Source organism: Bicyclus anynana, chromosome 2 (assembly GCF_947172395.1).
Source record: "Bicyclus anynana chromosome 2, ilBicAnyn1.1, whole genome shotgun sequence".
Lineage (NCBI taxonomy): Eukaryota > Metazoa > Arthropoda > Insecta > Lepidoptera > Nymphalidae > Bicyclus > Bicyclus anynana.
Window position 1 is genome coordinate 7886601 of NC_069084.1, and position 18487 is coordinate 7905087.

Below are 18487 nucleotides of genomic sequence, written 5' to 3' on the forward strand. Positions count from 1 at the left end.
GCTTGCACTCGCGATTTAGGGATGATGTTACCTGCAGGCACACGTCGGCGCGTCGCTTAACGTCGGGCGCGGCTCGCCTCGCCTTGCGTTCGTGCCGCTGGGCGTCGAGCACGCGGCGCAGATCAGCGCAAGCACGCTTGCATTCACGGCTTAGAGATGATGTTACCTGCAGGCACACGTCGGCGCGTCGCTTAACGTCGGGCGCGGCTCGCCTCGCCTTGCGCGCGTGCCGCTGCGCGTCGTGCACGCGGCGTCGCAGTTCAGCGCGGGCACGTTTACACTCTCGCGCGTGCTCACGGCTCAGCGCGCCGCCGCCGTTGCAACCGCGGCGCCATTCGTCGGCGCGCTCCGACAGCGGCGTTATAAGGCGGTCCATTAGTGTGCTGGAATATTATGAAGTTATGCGATCAATAACAGCCGATGGACTTGTAAGACTTGGGTCTATTTTGGTAGGGACTCTGTCCGTCCATAATCCAACTATTTAGAGTCAATAGCTTGATGTTGTTAGTCTAATTCGTGGGAGAATCGACCAATACTTGGCCTTCCACTGCGGAGTTACAAAACCAACGCCTCTGTCCAATGTCATTTCATCTTTGACTCGTTGAGCGTATGTGGCGGTAACCTCACTTCTAATTCAATCATGTAAACATACTCTGAGCAAAGCTTTCTCTTCCAAGTTTTTGGCTACTGCTTTAAATAGGCTTTAAATAGGCTGCTTTAAACAGGCTGCTAAAATAAAGGAATATTTTTAAACAAATTTTTGTCAGATAGAATTCTCCGAACCGTTAAAATAGAATAAATATCATTTAAATAAAGTAATTAATTAAATCTATATATGAGCTCACCTGATAAAGGTCTTCATTCGGCTCTCTATAGCTCTGTGTCGTAAACATACTCGTGTCAAAGCTGTGCCGATCTCTTTTGTTGCTCCTGTAACAAATAGATATAGATAATATAGTAAAATAGTTAATAAGATAAACGGTGGGTTTATGAAACTTTGCAACGGGAGAATAATAGGTTGAAAAACATGCTACCTTCCATCTGATAATCTTTTAAGACTGCTTCTGTGGTCTTGTGGTTTTGCGATCCTGAGGTCGGTTCCGGTCATTGAAAACCGAAATTGAAAATCATGAATTGTAGGGTTCGTGTCGGGTTGTTTACCATTTGAGTTTTTTATGTCGCGTTATTTATTATGTTGTTGTTTTGATTTGGCGAATTCCGTGGAATAAACAACAGACATGTAGGGGGGGGTATAAATTGGGTAGTTTACTTCGAAACGAAGTGGAGTGAACATCAAGTGTTACCAGCGATACAAGTGAACAATAGTGAATTCGGCTACGATTTTGGACTGCGAATTGCCTATGTTTGGAAGTGTGAATTGATACATGAATTAAGGAGTGGAATAAAGTCTCATAAAAGTCACCAGGTATTTAATTCCAAATCCTCGAACCCTAGTTCGTAATACTATGATGTGAATATTGCCAAATCGCAATATACGCTACTCTTCTTTAAGAAAAATAACAAAATTGTATGATGTTATCAAAATAATGTAAATGATTCAAAAACAACAACAAAAAAAGTTTGTCAAAGGAAAATTATATAAATTTGATCCAAATAAAGAAAATTTTTTAATAACAAGTAATGGTTTTAGGATTCCGTCGGAGTAAATTGCATGACCATGTGTCTAAAATAATTATATTCCCAAAGAAGAGCAGTGCGTTAATCTTTCTTGTAGAACCCTGCAAGATGAGTATGTCGACACACACTTGACCAATAATGATTATAATAAATTAGATATGGAATTTAATTAAATGAATTAACTCATGAAAGACGTCTGTGATATAATTTATGTCGCTAATAGAATGCCGCCTGTATTTGATGAGGCTTTGATCTATAAATAATAATTATTACAATAAATTCGAAAAGTAGATCAACCGTCTTTTTTTAGAGTTGTATAACATTATGACCTATTATGCTACGGTCAGGGTCTTCAGAAATGTTAATAGATTCAATTTATATTGTAATCTTTGCAAAAACAAAAATTTTACATCATACCTATCATCTTGCTATATTTGCTTACAATATTTGTTTCTTATCACAACTATTGCTAAAAGAAATACTTAAAGTGCACATAAAACGTAATATTTATAGGTATGGACTATGAAGACAAAAAAAATACAAAAAAAAGTCTAAAACAGAAACGAAAACTTTTTAATTTAAAAAACTATTATGAGAAACAATTTTCTGGTAGGTTTCTAAAGGTCCGTCACATTTATATTCATATCAAATTTCTTAATAAGCTTGCATTAGGTATTTTGACTTTGAAATCTTTCATCTTCTGTTTATTAAAACCGTTACTGTTCTCTGGACATAGGTCGGATATCGATTACTTACACAATATTTAAAAAATCAAACAAATTTAAGATGAGGATCGTGGTCAATACAATTATTAAAGAATAAAACCTATAAAAATAAACAAGGCTGCACAAAATTATAAGAATGATGAGAAAGACAACACTAATAAAAAGCAAAAATTACATCGTACCTACCTAGCTATGTGTTATCTACTGATCGGTTGGAAAATGGTGCCAAACCAAATAGGTAGTGGCGTATCGTCTCACTTACCAATTATTAAGAAGCGAAATCACGGGATTTTACTAGTCCTAAATATTTAATAACAAAAAACAGGTATCACTTATGTTTGAGATCCCATCTACCGAGATGTTATCAGTCGGGGTTGTTGAACTACGAACCTATCTCCGAAAAACACCTGCTGCCCAAATGCCTTTTTTTGTAGAGTTTTAACAAAAATAATTTGCAACACGACCTATAGCTATTAAATATTTACAAGGGTTCCATGTCAACATTAAACAGTGCATTCTGTTTTTATTCAACTCATATAATTTATCTTTATATGCCGTAAACTTATTACAGAGAACGCGCACTTTGAGAGTTTTATTTTTAGTAAGAACTAAAAAATAAAATAGACGTATTTTGAATTGAAATATAAATATGGAAAGACAATTGATTATCCATAGATTTTTTTAATTAATTCGAAACCATAAGTAGATGAAGCAATCTTTGAACAAATCAGGAAAGTTGACAACTAAGTCTACACATACACACACTTTGGCTGATTTCACACACGTAGAAAATTAAGAAAATTCTCAAGAATTCCTAGCGATGTTGTTCTTTCTCCATTTGTTTTCACGTGCTATTTAATTTCTTAAAATGCACCGGACCGGATTTGAAGCTACGTCCTCCGAATCGAAGGACCAAATTATATGCACTGGGCGATAACAGCTCAATTAAAGGCAGATACACTAGAAACGGTTAAAATACAATTTTAGACAGAATAAAAAAAATACATTCAAATACCACAGCTTTTCTCTGTACCTACCGAGATCAACAGTGTTAAAAAAGTTGCATAATGTTAAAAATAAAAGTAAAATTAAATACGATCCACGCTTTAGTTTCGATAACCCCGCGGATCCTTAATAATATCAAGTTCCAAATCAATGTCCCTTTTAATCGTGTTCAAGTATTTTATTCTTACGACCAAGACATACACCGAACAAATCGATCGACTATTTTTTTTCGAGCAATATAAAAACTGAATAGCTATGTATGCTAAGAGCTAGTCTAAGAAAACGTTCCGTCACGTACGGACGAGAAAATGACACCTGTTGCGAGCCACCTGATTGTTATAGTTCTGTTCTCGGGTCTCTGTGCCGTATTCGGAGGTAAGTGAACCATTTTATATTGGTAAATTAATAGGTTAGCATAGATTTCCACACCAAAAAAAAAAAAAACAAATATTGTAAAATATTTGTTGTTTTTTTTTTGGTTTAGTTTTCGAGCGTTTCGTTCCTTCTTCAAGTGCTTCTAAGACGAAAGTATGCAGTCAGCTCTTTGTCTCCATCCTTTGGCAAAATAATTGTGTGGCACTCGTGATTCCGGTCCACACTCAGTTTCTTAGCTCGCTTTAATTTAATGCTTGGAATATTTTTTTTGTATGGTTAAAAGTTGTCCAAAGATCAAATGCTGCCTACATACGCAGGCAAGAATTTGAAGGTCTGTGGTAGGTTACGTCCAAGTTTAAAAATATGTTATCTTATACTACAAATGATCAACAGAGTTTCCATTAACCCATGTAAAAATCTATACGCTAAAATACACTAAAATCGGATACCCTGTGAAACCAGACCGGCTTAGATTAGGTTAAGTTGGCTAGTCTATAAAGCTACATATGCTTAGTTCAAGCAAAAGAAATTAATGCCTTGTTGATGTTTCTTCATAGTATAGAACCGGGACCACCAAGTTTATGCATAGGTACTATGTTGTTGCAGGACCTCTTATCGCTCCTTCGTATTATAAACCACTTAAGACGACATTCAAAACAATTGCCATTAGATGAGAAACCGGTTACTCGATGCGGTCATCGTCAGGTCAATTTATTGACAGCGCAGCCATTGCTCGATTGTTATTGTAATTAAGTCAACACCAATTACAATAAATAATACATGAGTAATCTCTTTAAAACATAAATATGCATACACGTCCCCAGGTAACAGGATAATGTGATTTGGTAAACGTCAGCATAGAATATATTTTTTCTATAAATATTTAATTAATTATAATAACACATAATTGTTATCTTTATGCGCGACCCTTATGCGTACTACACACCTACAGTTTGAACTGTACAGACGAACTGTTCAGTTAAATCGTCCATGTGTAGTGGTCCGTCAGTTTTAACTGTAGGTACAGTTTTTTCGAATTAATAAAACTGTACAATTAAACTGAAGATCTGTAGCCCGGGTTAGTAAGAAATAAAAATAGTCTAACGATATGAGAACCTGAATAATAAACCTAAACCTGAATATATATATATATATATATAAATGAATTGCTGTTCGTTAGTCTCGCTAAAATTCGAGAACGGCTGATCGAATTTATCATATCTTGGTCTTGAAATGTTCGTGGAGATATAGGGAAGATTTAAAAGATGAGAAAAATTAGAATAATTGCCGGGAAAACCATAAAACAACCCTTTTCTATTTCCCATACAAACGTTTAAGAGTCAAGGAGTAGGGTAGGCGTAGAGTAGTGTAGAGTAGGGATATAAATATAGGGTAATACGTGTAAGGCGTAGCAAAATAAATGATTTGAAACAACTGCCATTTTTTGATACGACATTACAACATAGCTGCATGAGTATATGCGAAGAGTGATGACTAGCTGGGACTAATCCAACCAGATCTATCCGAATCCAGCTTATTGCCATATATTAATAGTCTACGCTTCTGAGTTTAAATTATACTTCTATGTACTTATGTTACAGATACATGTGGACGATCTGATAGTCTTCCTGATCCAACAACAGAGTGCTGTGGACTGGATCAAGCCGATGACCATAGAGAAATAAGTAAGTACAAGTACTATACACGTGAATCCCGTTTGTTTTACTTAATCAGGACTCAGGGCTAAGTAGCAAGTATTTAACCTGACCTGACTAACGGGCGTTTTCAATAACTTACACAAGATTACGGATAGATAGCTATCCTCGATTATCAGTAACAGTCAAACTAACTTTACATAGTAAAACTATCTCTCAGTAGGTTATCGAAAAGCAGATAAGAACAGAAAGATAGATTTTCTTAAATTTAGTGAGCGAAATGGCGGATAGATAGGTTATTGAAAACGGCCAGTAAAACTCAACTTTGCTATAGATGTGCTTACTAACTTAAGAAAAAAAAACATTATTTTTATTTTAAGCTTTTTAGTAGTTCTTTTTTAGCTCATATTAGGCCTATTTACTATGAACAACATTAAAACGATCAGTTACTTTTCAGCAACCAGATAGAAAACATAGGAAACGACCATCCTAATTCTTACCATCTTCTATGTACTAAAATAATTATAATCACATAGAAAATGGGAAGAATTTCCTATTTGGAACTAATTGAAATAATGTTTGGTTTAAATTTAACAATAAATTGATTAATTTACAGAAAAATCATTGAACATTTCTTTTTTCATTATTATTTTAAAGATTTAAAATAATGACATTATGGTAGTTAAATTATTAAAACCGTGGTTTCAGGCGGGAATGCGGCGTTGAATCAGTTCCCTTGGCTAGCGCTCATAGAGCACAATGCCGGCAGGATCACATGTACGGGAGTTTTAATAAGCTCTCAATACGTGCTCACTGCTGCCCAATGTCTGTATCACGCCCCGTAAGTATATTTTATTTGTAGGTAAAAAAACGTTTTAAATAACGGTTTCTATAATTAAATCAAAATTTTATATAGTGGTGAGGTGATAGTCAAGGTGCGTTTGTTGCTCTTACCCAAAAGCAATCGTTATCGACAGTTATTGTATTAGAAATTTGTAACATTGTTGGGGTCTTCTTCTTCTCTCTTCTTTTCTTCTGGGCCTTTTCCGCACTTGGCCACTAGGGGTTGGCCGTTGTGCGTTGGTCCCCGCTGGTGTCACTCCAGCCAGCCGAGCTCGCTCCAGTTTGTTTTTTTGTTGAGGGTAATACTGGTATATAGTAGGTAGTATATCCAGGGATTACTAGATATCGGTCTGATTTGTAAAAGTTTTTCACCACAATAGAAAGCCACGTTATATGTGAGTGTCATCGGCAATATTTTATCCCCATATACCCACGGGAACGGGAACTACAAGGGTGCAACCGCAGGGCGCCTGCTTGCATTGAATAACCTAATAGCCGTGATGGCCCAATAGACATGACATCTGCGTTAGATTCGGAAGGCGCAGTTCGAATCCGGTCCACCTATTGCACCGCAAACTTTTCAGTTATTTGCATTTCAAGAAATGAAATATCACATGTGTAACATTTCATTTCTTAATTACACATTAAAAGAAAAACATCGTGAGAAAACCTGCATACCTATCTGAGAATTTTCTTAACTCTTCCCCCCGCGCGGCGTTCGAGTGCACACGCGTTACGCGTGCATTCTTTAACAAACATCAAGATAAGTGTACCTATTCGTAATGTTCTAAATACTTTGTAGCAGGGAGACTAGTTTTGTTCCAAAAAATGTTCCCCGTGTAGTTGAATACCACTAATTCATTACATTTGCACATTATTTGTTCTCGTCGTGACTGTGCGTGCCAATTGAAAGTGAAGTTTTTTAAAAACGAAGTTTTACATTAATATGGATCCCAGTTCCGCCACACACATCGACTGCAGTGGCGCGTCACTGCAACACTTCGATTCGGAACCCATTTTAAATAAGAGCACGGGACTGGACCGTACCATTGTACGTAACAAAAGAAAGTTCGAAGGTAAGGATGAAAGTGTCTCCCGCGGAATGTTGGCGGAGATGCGAATAATGTTCTCATCTTTCACCGCTGAACAAGATAAGAAATTGGCTTCGATACAGGATGCTATAAATTCAATCAAAAATCAAAACTCCGAACTATTTAAAACCATAGAATACCTATCAAGTGGGTATGACGATATGAAATCATTATTAACTAAGTATGAGTTGGAAAGAAAAGAACACATATCCCGCATCGATATCTTAGAAACCAAATTAGAAGCATTTGAAAAAAAGTCATTAAATTCGACAATTGAAATTAGAAACATCCCACAGTTGAAACAGAAAGAGACTCGATATGATTTACAAAATATGGTCATAGAACTATCCAGTTCTTTGTCTGTAAAAATTGACAATCGCGATATAAAGAACATCTATAGACCGAAGACCCTTTCTGGTGGACTGAAACCTATTATGGTGGAATTCAGTACTGTGTCTACGAAAGACGAAGTCATTGAAAACTATAAAAAAATTAATAAACAAAAAACCGGTGATAAACTTAACACAAAAAACTTAAATTTTGAGGGACCTCCTCGTCGGATATATATTTCGGAAGGTCTCACTCGCAAGACGAAAAAAATTTACTATCTATCACGTGACTATGCAAAAACTCATAACTATCTATTTTGTTGGACGGCGCATGGAAATGTATTCCTCCGAAAAAAAGAAGGCTCTCCGCAAATCAAAGTAGAATGTCAGGAGGACCTCAATAGACTAGTGGTGACCTGATGCCTGTTATATAAGAAACCTGGTTGTACTTTGGCACTGTAATATTGTACCTACTCATTAAGTTCTGTTGTAATTGAATTGTACTAATTATTCGATACTTAATCACATAATAAAAATTTTAATAAAAAAAATACAACCGACTTCAAAACCTAAAAACGTACCCACTAAACTAAAAAGCGAAAAATAACATCATAATATGTTCTACCTGCTGATCAGTATGAAGGCGGTGCTAAGCCGGTGATGTATTAATTCAAGCCATGTGAGCATATCTTATAGATTTAGATTTTGCAGACAATGTTGTTTCATGTGGTCCTGTCAGAAATGGCTTAAATTAAGACAACACCGGCTAAGCACCGACTTCATACTGATCAGCAGGTAGAACATATTATGATGTTATTTTTCGCTTTTTAGTTTAGTGGGTACGTTTTTAGGTTTTGAAGTCGGTTGTATTTTTTTTATTAAAATTTTTATTATTTTTAAATTTTTAGTGTAAAATTTCATCTCAAACGAATACATCAGACCCCTAGTGACAGTCACAACCCATCTTGGTACAAAATTCTCAGCAATACAAATTAATCAAGCCCAAGCACAAGGTAGCTACCGTAAACCGTCAAGGGGTTCCCTTCATTGACTTTGGTCTTCATCATCAGACCCCTAATAACAGACACAAGTCATCTAGGTAGAAAGTTCTCAGCAATACGAATTAATCAAGGCCAAACACAAGGTAGTTACTGTTAACTGTTAAGGAGTTCCCTTAATTGTCCTTGGTCTTCATCACCAAACCCCTAAATGACAGTCACAACCTATTTATGTGGAAAGTTCTCATTAAGACAAATTAATCAAGCCCAAACACAAGGTAACTGCTGTAAATCGCCAAGGAGTTCCCTCGTCTGTTTTATGACTCCATCATCAGATCGATTTTAAACCTTCATAATTTTGTATTTCTTAAAGGCACTAAATGGAAAAGTTCACGAACACACTAGACACCCATATAATTTTCGAAAGTTCTCCTCAATTTCTCCAGGATTCCATCATCAGATCTTGTCATGATGGCAATGGGACCAAATGGGGACTATACCGTTTCAAACAAAAAAAGAATTTTTGAAATCGGTCCACGCGTCTTTGAGTAATCGGTGTACATACATAAAAAAAAAAAAAAAAAAAATACCGACCGAATTGAGAACCTCCTCCTTTTTGAAGTCGGTTAAAAATGGAAAATTATTCAATACGTAGGTACTTACTTTTGCTCACCACAACTAAATCGAGTTAGGTATATGTCATTTTGGTTACGGTATTTTAATTATTATTTATTATTATTATTACAGCTTTTCAAACTCATTTGATAATTATGAAAAGTTGTTTTGATTTCAACTGCTTTCTACCACAGTTAAAAACATTGCTCCTACTATTTGTCATTTAAAAAACATTTTTAATATATAAACTATAGTGTGTGCTATTCATGTTAATTTTCGTTATAGAACATAGGTAGGTACGTATATAACATTTGGGTTCGAGCCCTTTCGGGCTTGGTCTGACGTTTGTATTCACGATATTTTTTTGGCCGTGTTTTTATAATTACCTAACTAATAATGCTAATGGACTCATCTCATAGCTTCCAGGCCACGTGTTTCATAGCTTTCTCTCAGTTTGCTAGTCACTATAGTTTATAATATTGAAATAATCACTAGGTATAAATGGTCTTAATACTGACAAAAATATTATTTGTTATCACATGCCTCTGACTTATTTAGTACCTACCTATATATTTAAGATTTTAGAGGTTTTGTTTTTGTATTACTTTTATTGTGTATTTATGTTGGATAAGTTAAAACAAGAATTATTATTCATTTAACTAAATAGGTATTTAGCTAAGCAGCATACAATATGCAATTCAATGTAAGATTACTTGAACAATTGATTAAAGATACAAAAAAAAAAAAATCGGTACTGTTTATCCTATCATAAATATATATATATATATATATTTATTTTAATCTTAAATAGACAACTCCCATACTTGTATACTAGAGGTAGACTGTCAGTTAACGGATGGCATGTTGAAAATATGTGCGGTTTATAATTATATTATACCATATCTAACTGTAAATATAATACTTACTCGTATTTTATCTAACACGCCTTACCTGGTTACAACAGGTTTTATTGTTTATGTTTTTCATCAAATTGTTTTAATTGTTATTTTTCTTCATGAATTGTAGAACGACTAGTATCCTTGTTTACACTTAAGATAAAACATTAAGATTTTTTTACAAAATTACTCTGTTTTTGTAAACTTCTTAAACTTTATTGTATTTAATTATAAGACTATTATAATTAACACACATACCTCATGTACACATCAACTCACATCACTAATTGTTACTCATTCATATCCTACATATCTACTCTCATTTACATATACACCTTTTCGGGTCCTAATCTTTCTACACCATAATATTATAACAAAAAAAATCCGGATACAGAATATCTTGCCTCACGGTACAATACACATTATAATTTTGAAAATCTATATATTTTATTGCCTTGACTCCATTTTGCCAACCATGACAATTTCATGCTTCCAAAGCTGTCCAACCAAAAGACTCCAATATTATTTCATTAACTCTGACGATGGATAGTTGGCTTAAGATTAACAATGATCTCCAATTATTAGGCAATACAAATTCCTATCAGTGCGAAACCGAAAAAAGTCAGGATCTCATTTTTAAACGCAAAAATAATGTTAATATGCTTCATATGAATATTTGCAGTATAAATTGCAATTTTGACGGATTTATGGTTTTGTTAAAGCGCCTTAATATCGACTTAGATATTATAGCACTAACGGAGTGTTGGCTCCAATATATTGATCAAATCCCTATAATATCTGGCTACATATCTTACTGCTCTAAAAACATCATAAATCGAAATGACGGTGTAATATTATACATTAAAAAAGAGTTGCAGCACACCATTCTATATCCTGATCTTCTCGACGCTAGCTCCATTATTTGTTCTTTGGAAAATAATAAACTGTACTTAATAGCAATATATCGGTCTCCGTCTTTTAAACAAATTGATAGATTCTGTGACAGCCTAGACACCATTTTAAACTCGCGGAATCAATATAAATCCACTGTAATACTGGGCGATATCAATTTAAATATTTCGCCAGAAAATTTAGACAGTCGCTCACAAGACTATCTAAATTTCTTATATTCACATGGTCTCTTATCTACTCATTTCTTTCCTACACATGATAAAAACTGCATTGACCATGTATTTGTAAAAAGTGTGCACAAATCTGTAACATTGGTTTTAAATCCATCGGTTACTGATCACTCTCCTGTAATATTTTCAACCGATATGACTACTCAAAAACAATCTCTATTAAACTTTAGCACTAACACAAACTACGCAGCCGTTGATAAAGACATAGCAGCGACTGATTTTTCTGAGGTCCTTGCTGCTACGAATGCAAATACTGCTACTCTACTACTAGTGAATTCTTTGATCACAATCATTAAGGCTAATACAAAGTCAATTAAAGTTTCACGTAAAAGAATAATACTAAAACCCTGGATCACCCCGGGACTTTTACGATGCATTAGAAATCGTGACCGCCTACATAAAAAACTCAAATCTGCACCACATAATGCAATACTTAAAATAACATATAATCGATATAGGAATTTTTGCAATAATATATTAAAAAAAGTAAAGATTAACTATGAAAAAATGGAATTTGATAAAGCGAAGAATAACATGAAAGCTACTTGGGAAGTCATAAAAAAGGTCGCCAACATCAGTTTGAAAACTCCTACTGCAACGGAACTACTTACTTTGGATCAAGACCCCAATAAATCACTAAACCTTGTTAACGAGCATTTTGCAGGAGTTGGTAGCCACCTTGCCTCATATATTTACCAAAAAACAAATTATACTAAATATCACCGGCCTCCACAAGCTGGACCTTTAAATTCCTTTGGACTAATTCCTGTTGATGAAAAGGAAATAGAAAATATTATAAACAGTCTTAAGAATAATGTTTCGGTTGGTTGGGATGGTATGCCTGTTAGAGTAATCAAAGCAAATGTATCAATAATAGCTCCTCTAATGACTCATATTTGCAACCTATCTTTCTCCTCTGGTACCTTCCCTAAGGTTTTCAAAAAAGCTTTAATAATTCCGATCCACAAGGGCGGAGATAGAGACTGTGTCAATAATTATAGACCTATATCAATACTACCAGCTTTATCTAAAATTATGGAAAGTGCTCTAAATAGAAGATTAGTAATGTATTTGGAATCCAAAAACCTCTTGGCTCCCAATCAATTTGGTTTCAGGAAAGGAACGTCTACAGAAGACGCCGTCCTTCAACTAACTGAAACTATCACAAAAGCTATAGATAACAAACTAAAATGCATAGGGGTATTTTTAGACTTATCCAAAGCATTTGACACGGTCTCGATCCCTATTCTTGTGGATAAATTGGACTCTCTCGGTATCAGGGGCATTGCATTACAAATTTTTACCGATTACTTGACTAACCGCACTCAACAAGTTAAGATAAGTAACCACCTCAGTGATGAAGTTAACCTGACCTTTGGTGTACCACAGGGCAGCATCCTAGGCCCTACCCTGTTTCTTATCTACATGAACAATCTATGTCTTTTACCCATTTCGAAAGGTAAAATTGTGTCATATGCTGACGACACAGTCCTATTGTTAACGGGTGATACCTGGGAGGATGCCTTGACGAACACAGAAAAGGCCCTACGACAGGTGTCTAATTGGCTGTCGACAAATGTCTTAAGTTTAAATACTGGGAAAACTAAATTTCTAGCGTTCCATACTTCTTCTCGTACACTACCTCAATCTCAAAATTTAAATATCAAAATTCATAGCTGTAAGAATCCAATTGAAAATCCCAGTTCTTGTTCCTGCCCAGCTGTCGAATATGTTCATGACATAAAATACCTAGGTGTACAGATTGATAGTACTTTATCTTGGAACTTACACATTTGTAACATTACTGCAAAAGCTAGAAAACTGATCCATATTTTCCGTAAGCTGAGAACTTCTGCTGACAAATCTACACTTTTAACCGTTTACTATGCTCTTGCGCAATCCATACTTGGTTACTGTATCACTGTTTGGGGGGGTAGCTCTAAGACATCTATGTTGCGTATCGAGAGAACCCAAAGGGCCATCTTAAAAGTCATGACTCACAAGCCCTACAGATATTCTACTCAAGAGTTATACAAGGATTGTAATGTGCTTACAGTTCGTCAACTTTATATTCTTCAGACTGTTTTACGAAAACACTCAACACTAGCTTTTCATAATAATCTAAACAAAAGAAGATTTGACATAGTATGTCACGCTACCAAACACAGAACACAAGTTGCTCGGAGGCATTTCTATATTTCTAGCTCCAGAATTTATAACAAGTTAAACAGAATCATTAACATCTATCCTCTTACCATCAAACAGTGTAAAACTTGTTTAACAAAATGGTTGCAGACCCGCTCTTATGAGCAAACAGAAGAATTACTCCAAATTCTAAGATAATCTGAATCGCTTTATCAAACCATCTACATAATATATAGGACTATAGATATATCAAGAGGCTGACTGCTAGCATCATCATTGTAGTGTATAGTTATGTAAATGTAAAATCATAAATCACATACACACACCCGCAAACACACATACACACACACACACAATCACACACACACATAATCACACACACATAATTACACACACACACACACAATTGCACACACACAAATACTAACGTACAAGGGCATAATTTTATGATAATATTTATAGGATTGGATTGTATATATAGTAGGGAAGTTCCAGCTTTCTGAGATACAGTTTCTAACTAGTTCAGATAGCTGGGGCAACTCACAAAAATTTGGTAGTAATATTTAATATTTTTCTATTTGTATTTATGTGTCATGTTTTCCTTTTTTGTGTTTTGCCAAATAAAATTTTTCTTCTTCTTCTTCTTCTAATTTTTTTTTTCTCTACGGGTGTACACTGTACAGTCTGCCAATCCGCATTGGGCTAGTGTGGTATTGGCCTGACCTCTCTCATTCTGAAAAGAAACTCGTGTTCAACATAAGTTAGCCGAATATGGGTTGATGATGAATAACGTAATAATGACGTGTTTCAGGAAAAATGTTCGCCTGGGTGAATTTAACAAAACGCACTCGGGCCCGGATTGCCTCAACGTCGACGGCAAGAAGGTTTGCAACAATGGCGCCATCACCATCCCCATACGATCTGTCACAGCGCATTCAGAGTTCACAAGGCCAAATTTCCACGGGCATGACATTGCTATCATTAAACTCGCTGAAAGGGTACCTTTTAATGGTAAACGAAATTGATATTATTATCAAAACTTCAAATTGGAGTTTGGAAGTTGGTGGCGTAACACACCCGTGCCTCGAAGAGCACGTTAAGCTGTTATAATTAACATCTGATAGTCGTTGTTAAGTAATTTTACATTATCACGTAATAAACTAAGCCCACTAAACCACACTGTAAAAGCGGTGGTCAAAGCTCCATATACTTCTATAAGTAAGAGTAAATTGATGATCAAACCTTCGAACAGATTCCAATATAGATTTTTCAAAACTAGATACTGCTAATACTAAAGGGTCATGATACTGGGCCGAGCAAATTGATCTCAAATACATGTCGACAATACAAAGTTGTATAATCGAAAGTAAGACTAGTTAAAAATATATATATTTCTGTCTGTAGTATGTATATCAGTATCAAAAATCGATCAAAGTAATATAATGAGGTCTTGCTAATGAAGTAATTTGCTTACCAAACAACTCTTCTTTCATCTATTCCAATATTTTGTCGAGTTCAATTGGTTTCAATAAGGTGAATAACACATTCAATTGAGCAGCGACCTCTTTCATATTGATTTTCTGAGAGATTTGGTTGAAGTTTACAGAATGGGGTGACTACAAATCTAAATAACTACGCAGGCCACTTCTAACAGTTTTTTTTCGTTTGTTGAAAGGGAACGCGAATATAATAGTCATAATGAATATTTCAGAATTCATTCGCCCAATCTGCCTCCCAACATCGGACATAACAGTGTCACCACCTAAGGGATTGCGACTGATCAACGCTGGCTGGGGCAGTGGTCCCAGCAGCACTCAAGAGGACGATGTCGTCAAACATTACGTAGAACTGCCTTATGTGCCCTTGAAGGTAGAGTGCTTACTTTCTTAAAAATAATAATTTATTATCAGTACTCTGTCAGCCATATTTATAAACGTGGATTAAGTTTGAAACCTCAAATTTCTTCAAAGTAAAGTAGACCTAATTTGTAATACTACTGCTTAAAGTTCACTTAGAAGAAATTTGAGGTTTAATCCACGTGATGATTATTTAACGAAAAAAAATTAATTTAAAAAAAAACGTATAAAATGTCAATGTTATTTAATGCCTCGCTGTGGATTTGGATGGAGCCATGGATTTTTCAAGTGGCGAGCACACGGTTTTTAACTAGGGTAGTTATGCACTGTAGGCATAAATTGTACAAAATGGAAAATTCCGACTAAAATAAAGGTTTGTAATGAATCCACAGGATAAGTAGTCATTATTGCATATATGAAGTACGCCGCTGGGTGTAATCTAACTCCATTTCAGCTAAATCGATTCAGTAGTTGCGACGTGAAGGACTAACAAACGTATCGTAAACCTCTGCTATCACTTTGTATTATACATCAATACATCAATACAATATAGACATATCACACTTCAATCGCAATCACTTGGCACTTGTTGCCTCTTCGATAGCAAATGAACGACAAACTTTCTTCTTTGTAAAAATTTCTAAATAATAATTCTCGTTTCAGACATGTCAAGGAATTTATGAGACAAAATTAAACAAACTGTCATCAAAAATTGGAGAAAGCCACATTTGCGCGGGCGGCGAGAAGGGTCGCGACTCCTGCAGAGGCGATGGTGGTGGTCCTCTCATGTCTGAACAGAACGGACGATATACGTTAGAGGGAATTGTGAGCTTTGGGCCGGTTCCTTGCGGCAGAGAGGGTGTCCCTAGCGTCTACACTAGAGTTTACTCGTATTTGCCTTGGATACAAAGTGTTATTTCATCCTAAATCACTACTTTTAAGTCTGTATAAGACGTTCCTTAACATCGAACTTGAAGTTCAAGCAACTATAATGTTTCACTTTGAATTGAGTAACGTCTAATATAATACAGGCCTTAGATGTCGTTTAAATTGTGATAGTACCCATTTATGAAATGCAATGAAAATCTTATATTAATATTATAAATAAAAAAAATATATAAAACAATTTTTTTGTTTCATTGTAACACTGACACTAAAGTTATGAAGTTTTAATAAAAATTTCATTTGTTGCACGGGTTATTGAAACCCGTGCAACAAATGAAATTTCAATCAAAAGCATTAGAAAAAACTGTATGTACAGTTAAAACTGATGGACACCACACACGGACAAATTGACTGTACAGTCAAAACTGCAGGTGTGTACACTCAAGTATTTTTCAGTTATTCCAACAAAAGAAAAAAATATAAACAATTTTCCAACGATAAGAAAAATAGGTTTTTAGAATTCACTATAAATAGGGTTAATTGCTAAATAGCAATTACTAACAACATATAGTCGTAGACGACGAAGGTTGACGGTGAAGTTGAAAATTTTGAAGTTGGCATTGTATTTTTAGGTACATTAGACACTTATGCTATATATCAAATGCGGTAAGTTCCAGGACCCAGGAAATCACTCTGTATGACGTGGTGCATCGATGGATCGCATCGAACGGATTTTATCTACCGTAAAATTAAAAATGAGGATGAGGCGTGATAGCCCAGTGGATATGACCTCTGCCTCCGATTCCGGAGGGTGTGGGTTCGAATCCGGTCCGGGGCATGCACCTCCAACTTTTCAGTTATGTGCATTTTTAGAAATTAAATATCACTCTCAAACGGTAAAGGAAAACATCGTGAGGAAACCTGCATACCAGAGAATTTTCTTAATTCTCTGCGTGTGTGAAGTCTGTCAATCCGCATTGGGCCAGCGGGGTGGACTACTGGCCTGACCCCTCTCATTCTGACAGGAGACTCAAGCTCAGTAGTGAGTCGAATATGGGTTGATAACGATTACGACGAACGAAAATTAAAAATCCGTTTGATGCGATGCGTCCAATACGCACGATGCAGATAAGTGGACGCCCACATTTAAACGGAAACTACGACTATCTCCTTTGCTTTAACGAAAGTTCTAAAATAATGACTCAAAAACCCAAGTCACATTTCGCTACAGTTCTATTATAAAAAAGATGATAAGAAATGAAAATAGCTGCAGCTTTATGCTGACTGAGGGACCTTTATTTGGCCAGTTGCGCTTTTTTTATGTCTGCAATTTGTTTGTTTAGCTTAGCTTATTTGTAGCTTACTTTACTTTACTGACCGAATAAAAAAAAATCTGCTGTTGATGTTTAGAGTCACGCAAGCGAAATTCAGACCAAAGCTAGATATTATTCATTGTTAACCGACTTCTTTTACGTACATTTATGACGTTAGAAACTAAAATCAAAATATGTACATGCGTCAGTACGTTTAAATTAAATATACATAATAATAATATACCTAAAATTGGTATCATAATATGGTGAGCCACAAACAACAGGACTACAACATACTAGCGACAAACGCAACCAACTTTAACACAGACAATGTAATATGTTATGAGCCCAATACAAATTCTAAACATATTATTGAAGCTGAGTGGATACTTGCATAATTTAATGAGGATAGTGATTGAAATTAGTAGCATGAGCATGTAAACATGGTAAACCGTATATTAGGCGCTTACGTATGAAATTGACGTTTTGTCGCACTTGCCAATTTGATTCCAAAAATCTCCTCTTTGGTTAGGAATTGCAATTTATATACAGCTATTTATTATTATTTTCTATTTATTAATTTTATTCTCTTTGGCCCTTGACTACAATCTAGATGGAAGCGGGCTAACTTGTTCGGAGTAGGATGAAATCCACACTACTTTCGGTTTTTACACCACATAGTAAATCGCTTGGCGGTACGTCTTTGTCGGTAGGCTAGCCACGGCCAGTCAAAATTTACACATGCTTTTGTGTTTTGAAAACCCTGGAATACATGAAATCTAGCGTTGTGATGGGTACCTCATAAATTGAAAAGAAATACTTATTATATAATAAAATTTAAAAGAATACCATTCACATCTTTTAAATATGACCTTTCTTCTCCAACTATGTGGAAATCATATGCTGGGAATGGATTTAACAACAACAATCAAATATAAGAGTGTCCTCGTATCCAATCCATAAATATGAGTATGTC

General features: G+C 35.4%; 2 protein-coding genes across 4 annotated transcripts in view; one reads left to right on the top strand and one right to left on the bottom strand.

The window, feature by feature from the left end:
- The window catches only part of LOC112054810 (protein MTSS 2), a 173065-nt gene that overhangs the window by 33963 nt on the left and 120615 nt on the right, over positions 1 to 18487 (bottom strand). For all 3 annotated transcript variants that reach the window (XM_052888836.1, XM_052888832.1, XM_052888829.1), the window contains exons 4-5: positions 846 to 930; positions 167 to 383 (exon numbers count right to left, since the gene is read on the bottom strand). In XM_052888836.1, coding sequence (XP_052744796.1) covers positions 167 to 383; positions 846 to 930 — 302 coding nt within the window. The remainder of the gene's footprint in view (positions 1 to 166; positions 384 to 845; positions 931 to 18487) is intronic.
- LOC112054812 (phenoloxidase-activating enzyme) lies at positions 3586 to 16439 on the top strand. Its single transcript, XM_024094714.2, has 6 exons — positions 3586 to 3743; positions 5345 to 5428; positions 6107 to 6239; positions 14269 to 14468; positions 15169 to 15326; positions 15977 to 16439. Exons 1-6 carry the CDS (start codon positions 3677 to 3679, stop codon positions 16238 to 16240), a joined length of 906 nt encoding a protein of 301 aa, XP_023950482.2. The 5' UTR covers positions 3586 to 3676; the 3' UTR covers positions 16241 to 16439.

Coding starts and splice junctions, on each gene's coding strand:
- LOC112054812 (XM_024094714.2), top strand. CDS start 3,677: ATGACACCTGTTGCGAGCCACCTGATTGTTATAGTTCTGTTCTCGGGT. Junction 5,429..6,106: donor CGATGACCATAGAGAAATAA/GTAAGTACAAGT, acceptor CCGTGGTTTCAG/GCGGGAATGCGGCGTTGAAT. Junction 15,327..15,976: donor TGCCTTATGTGCCCTTGAAG/GTAGAGTGCTTA, acceptor TTCTCGTTTCAG/ACATGTCAAGGAATTTATGA.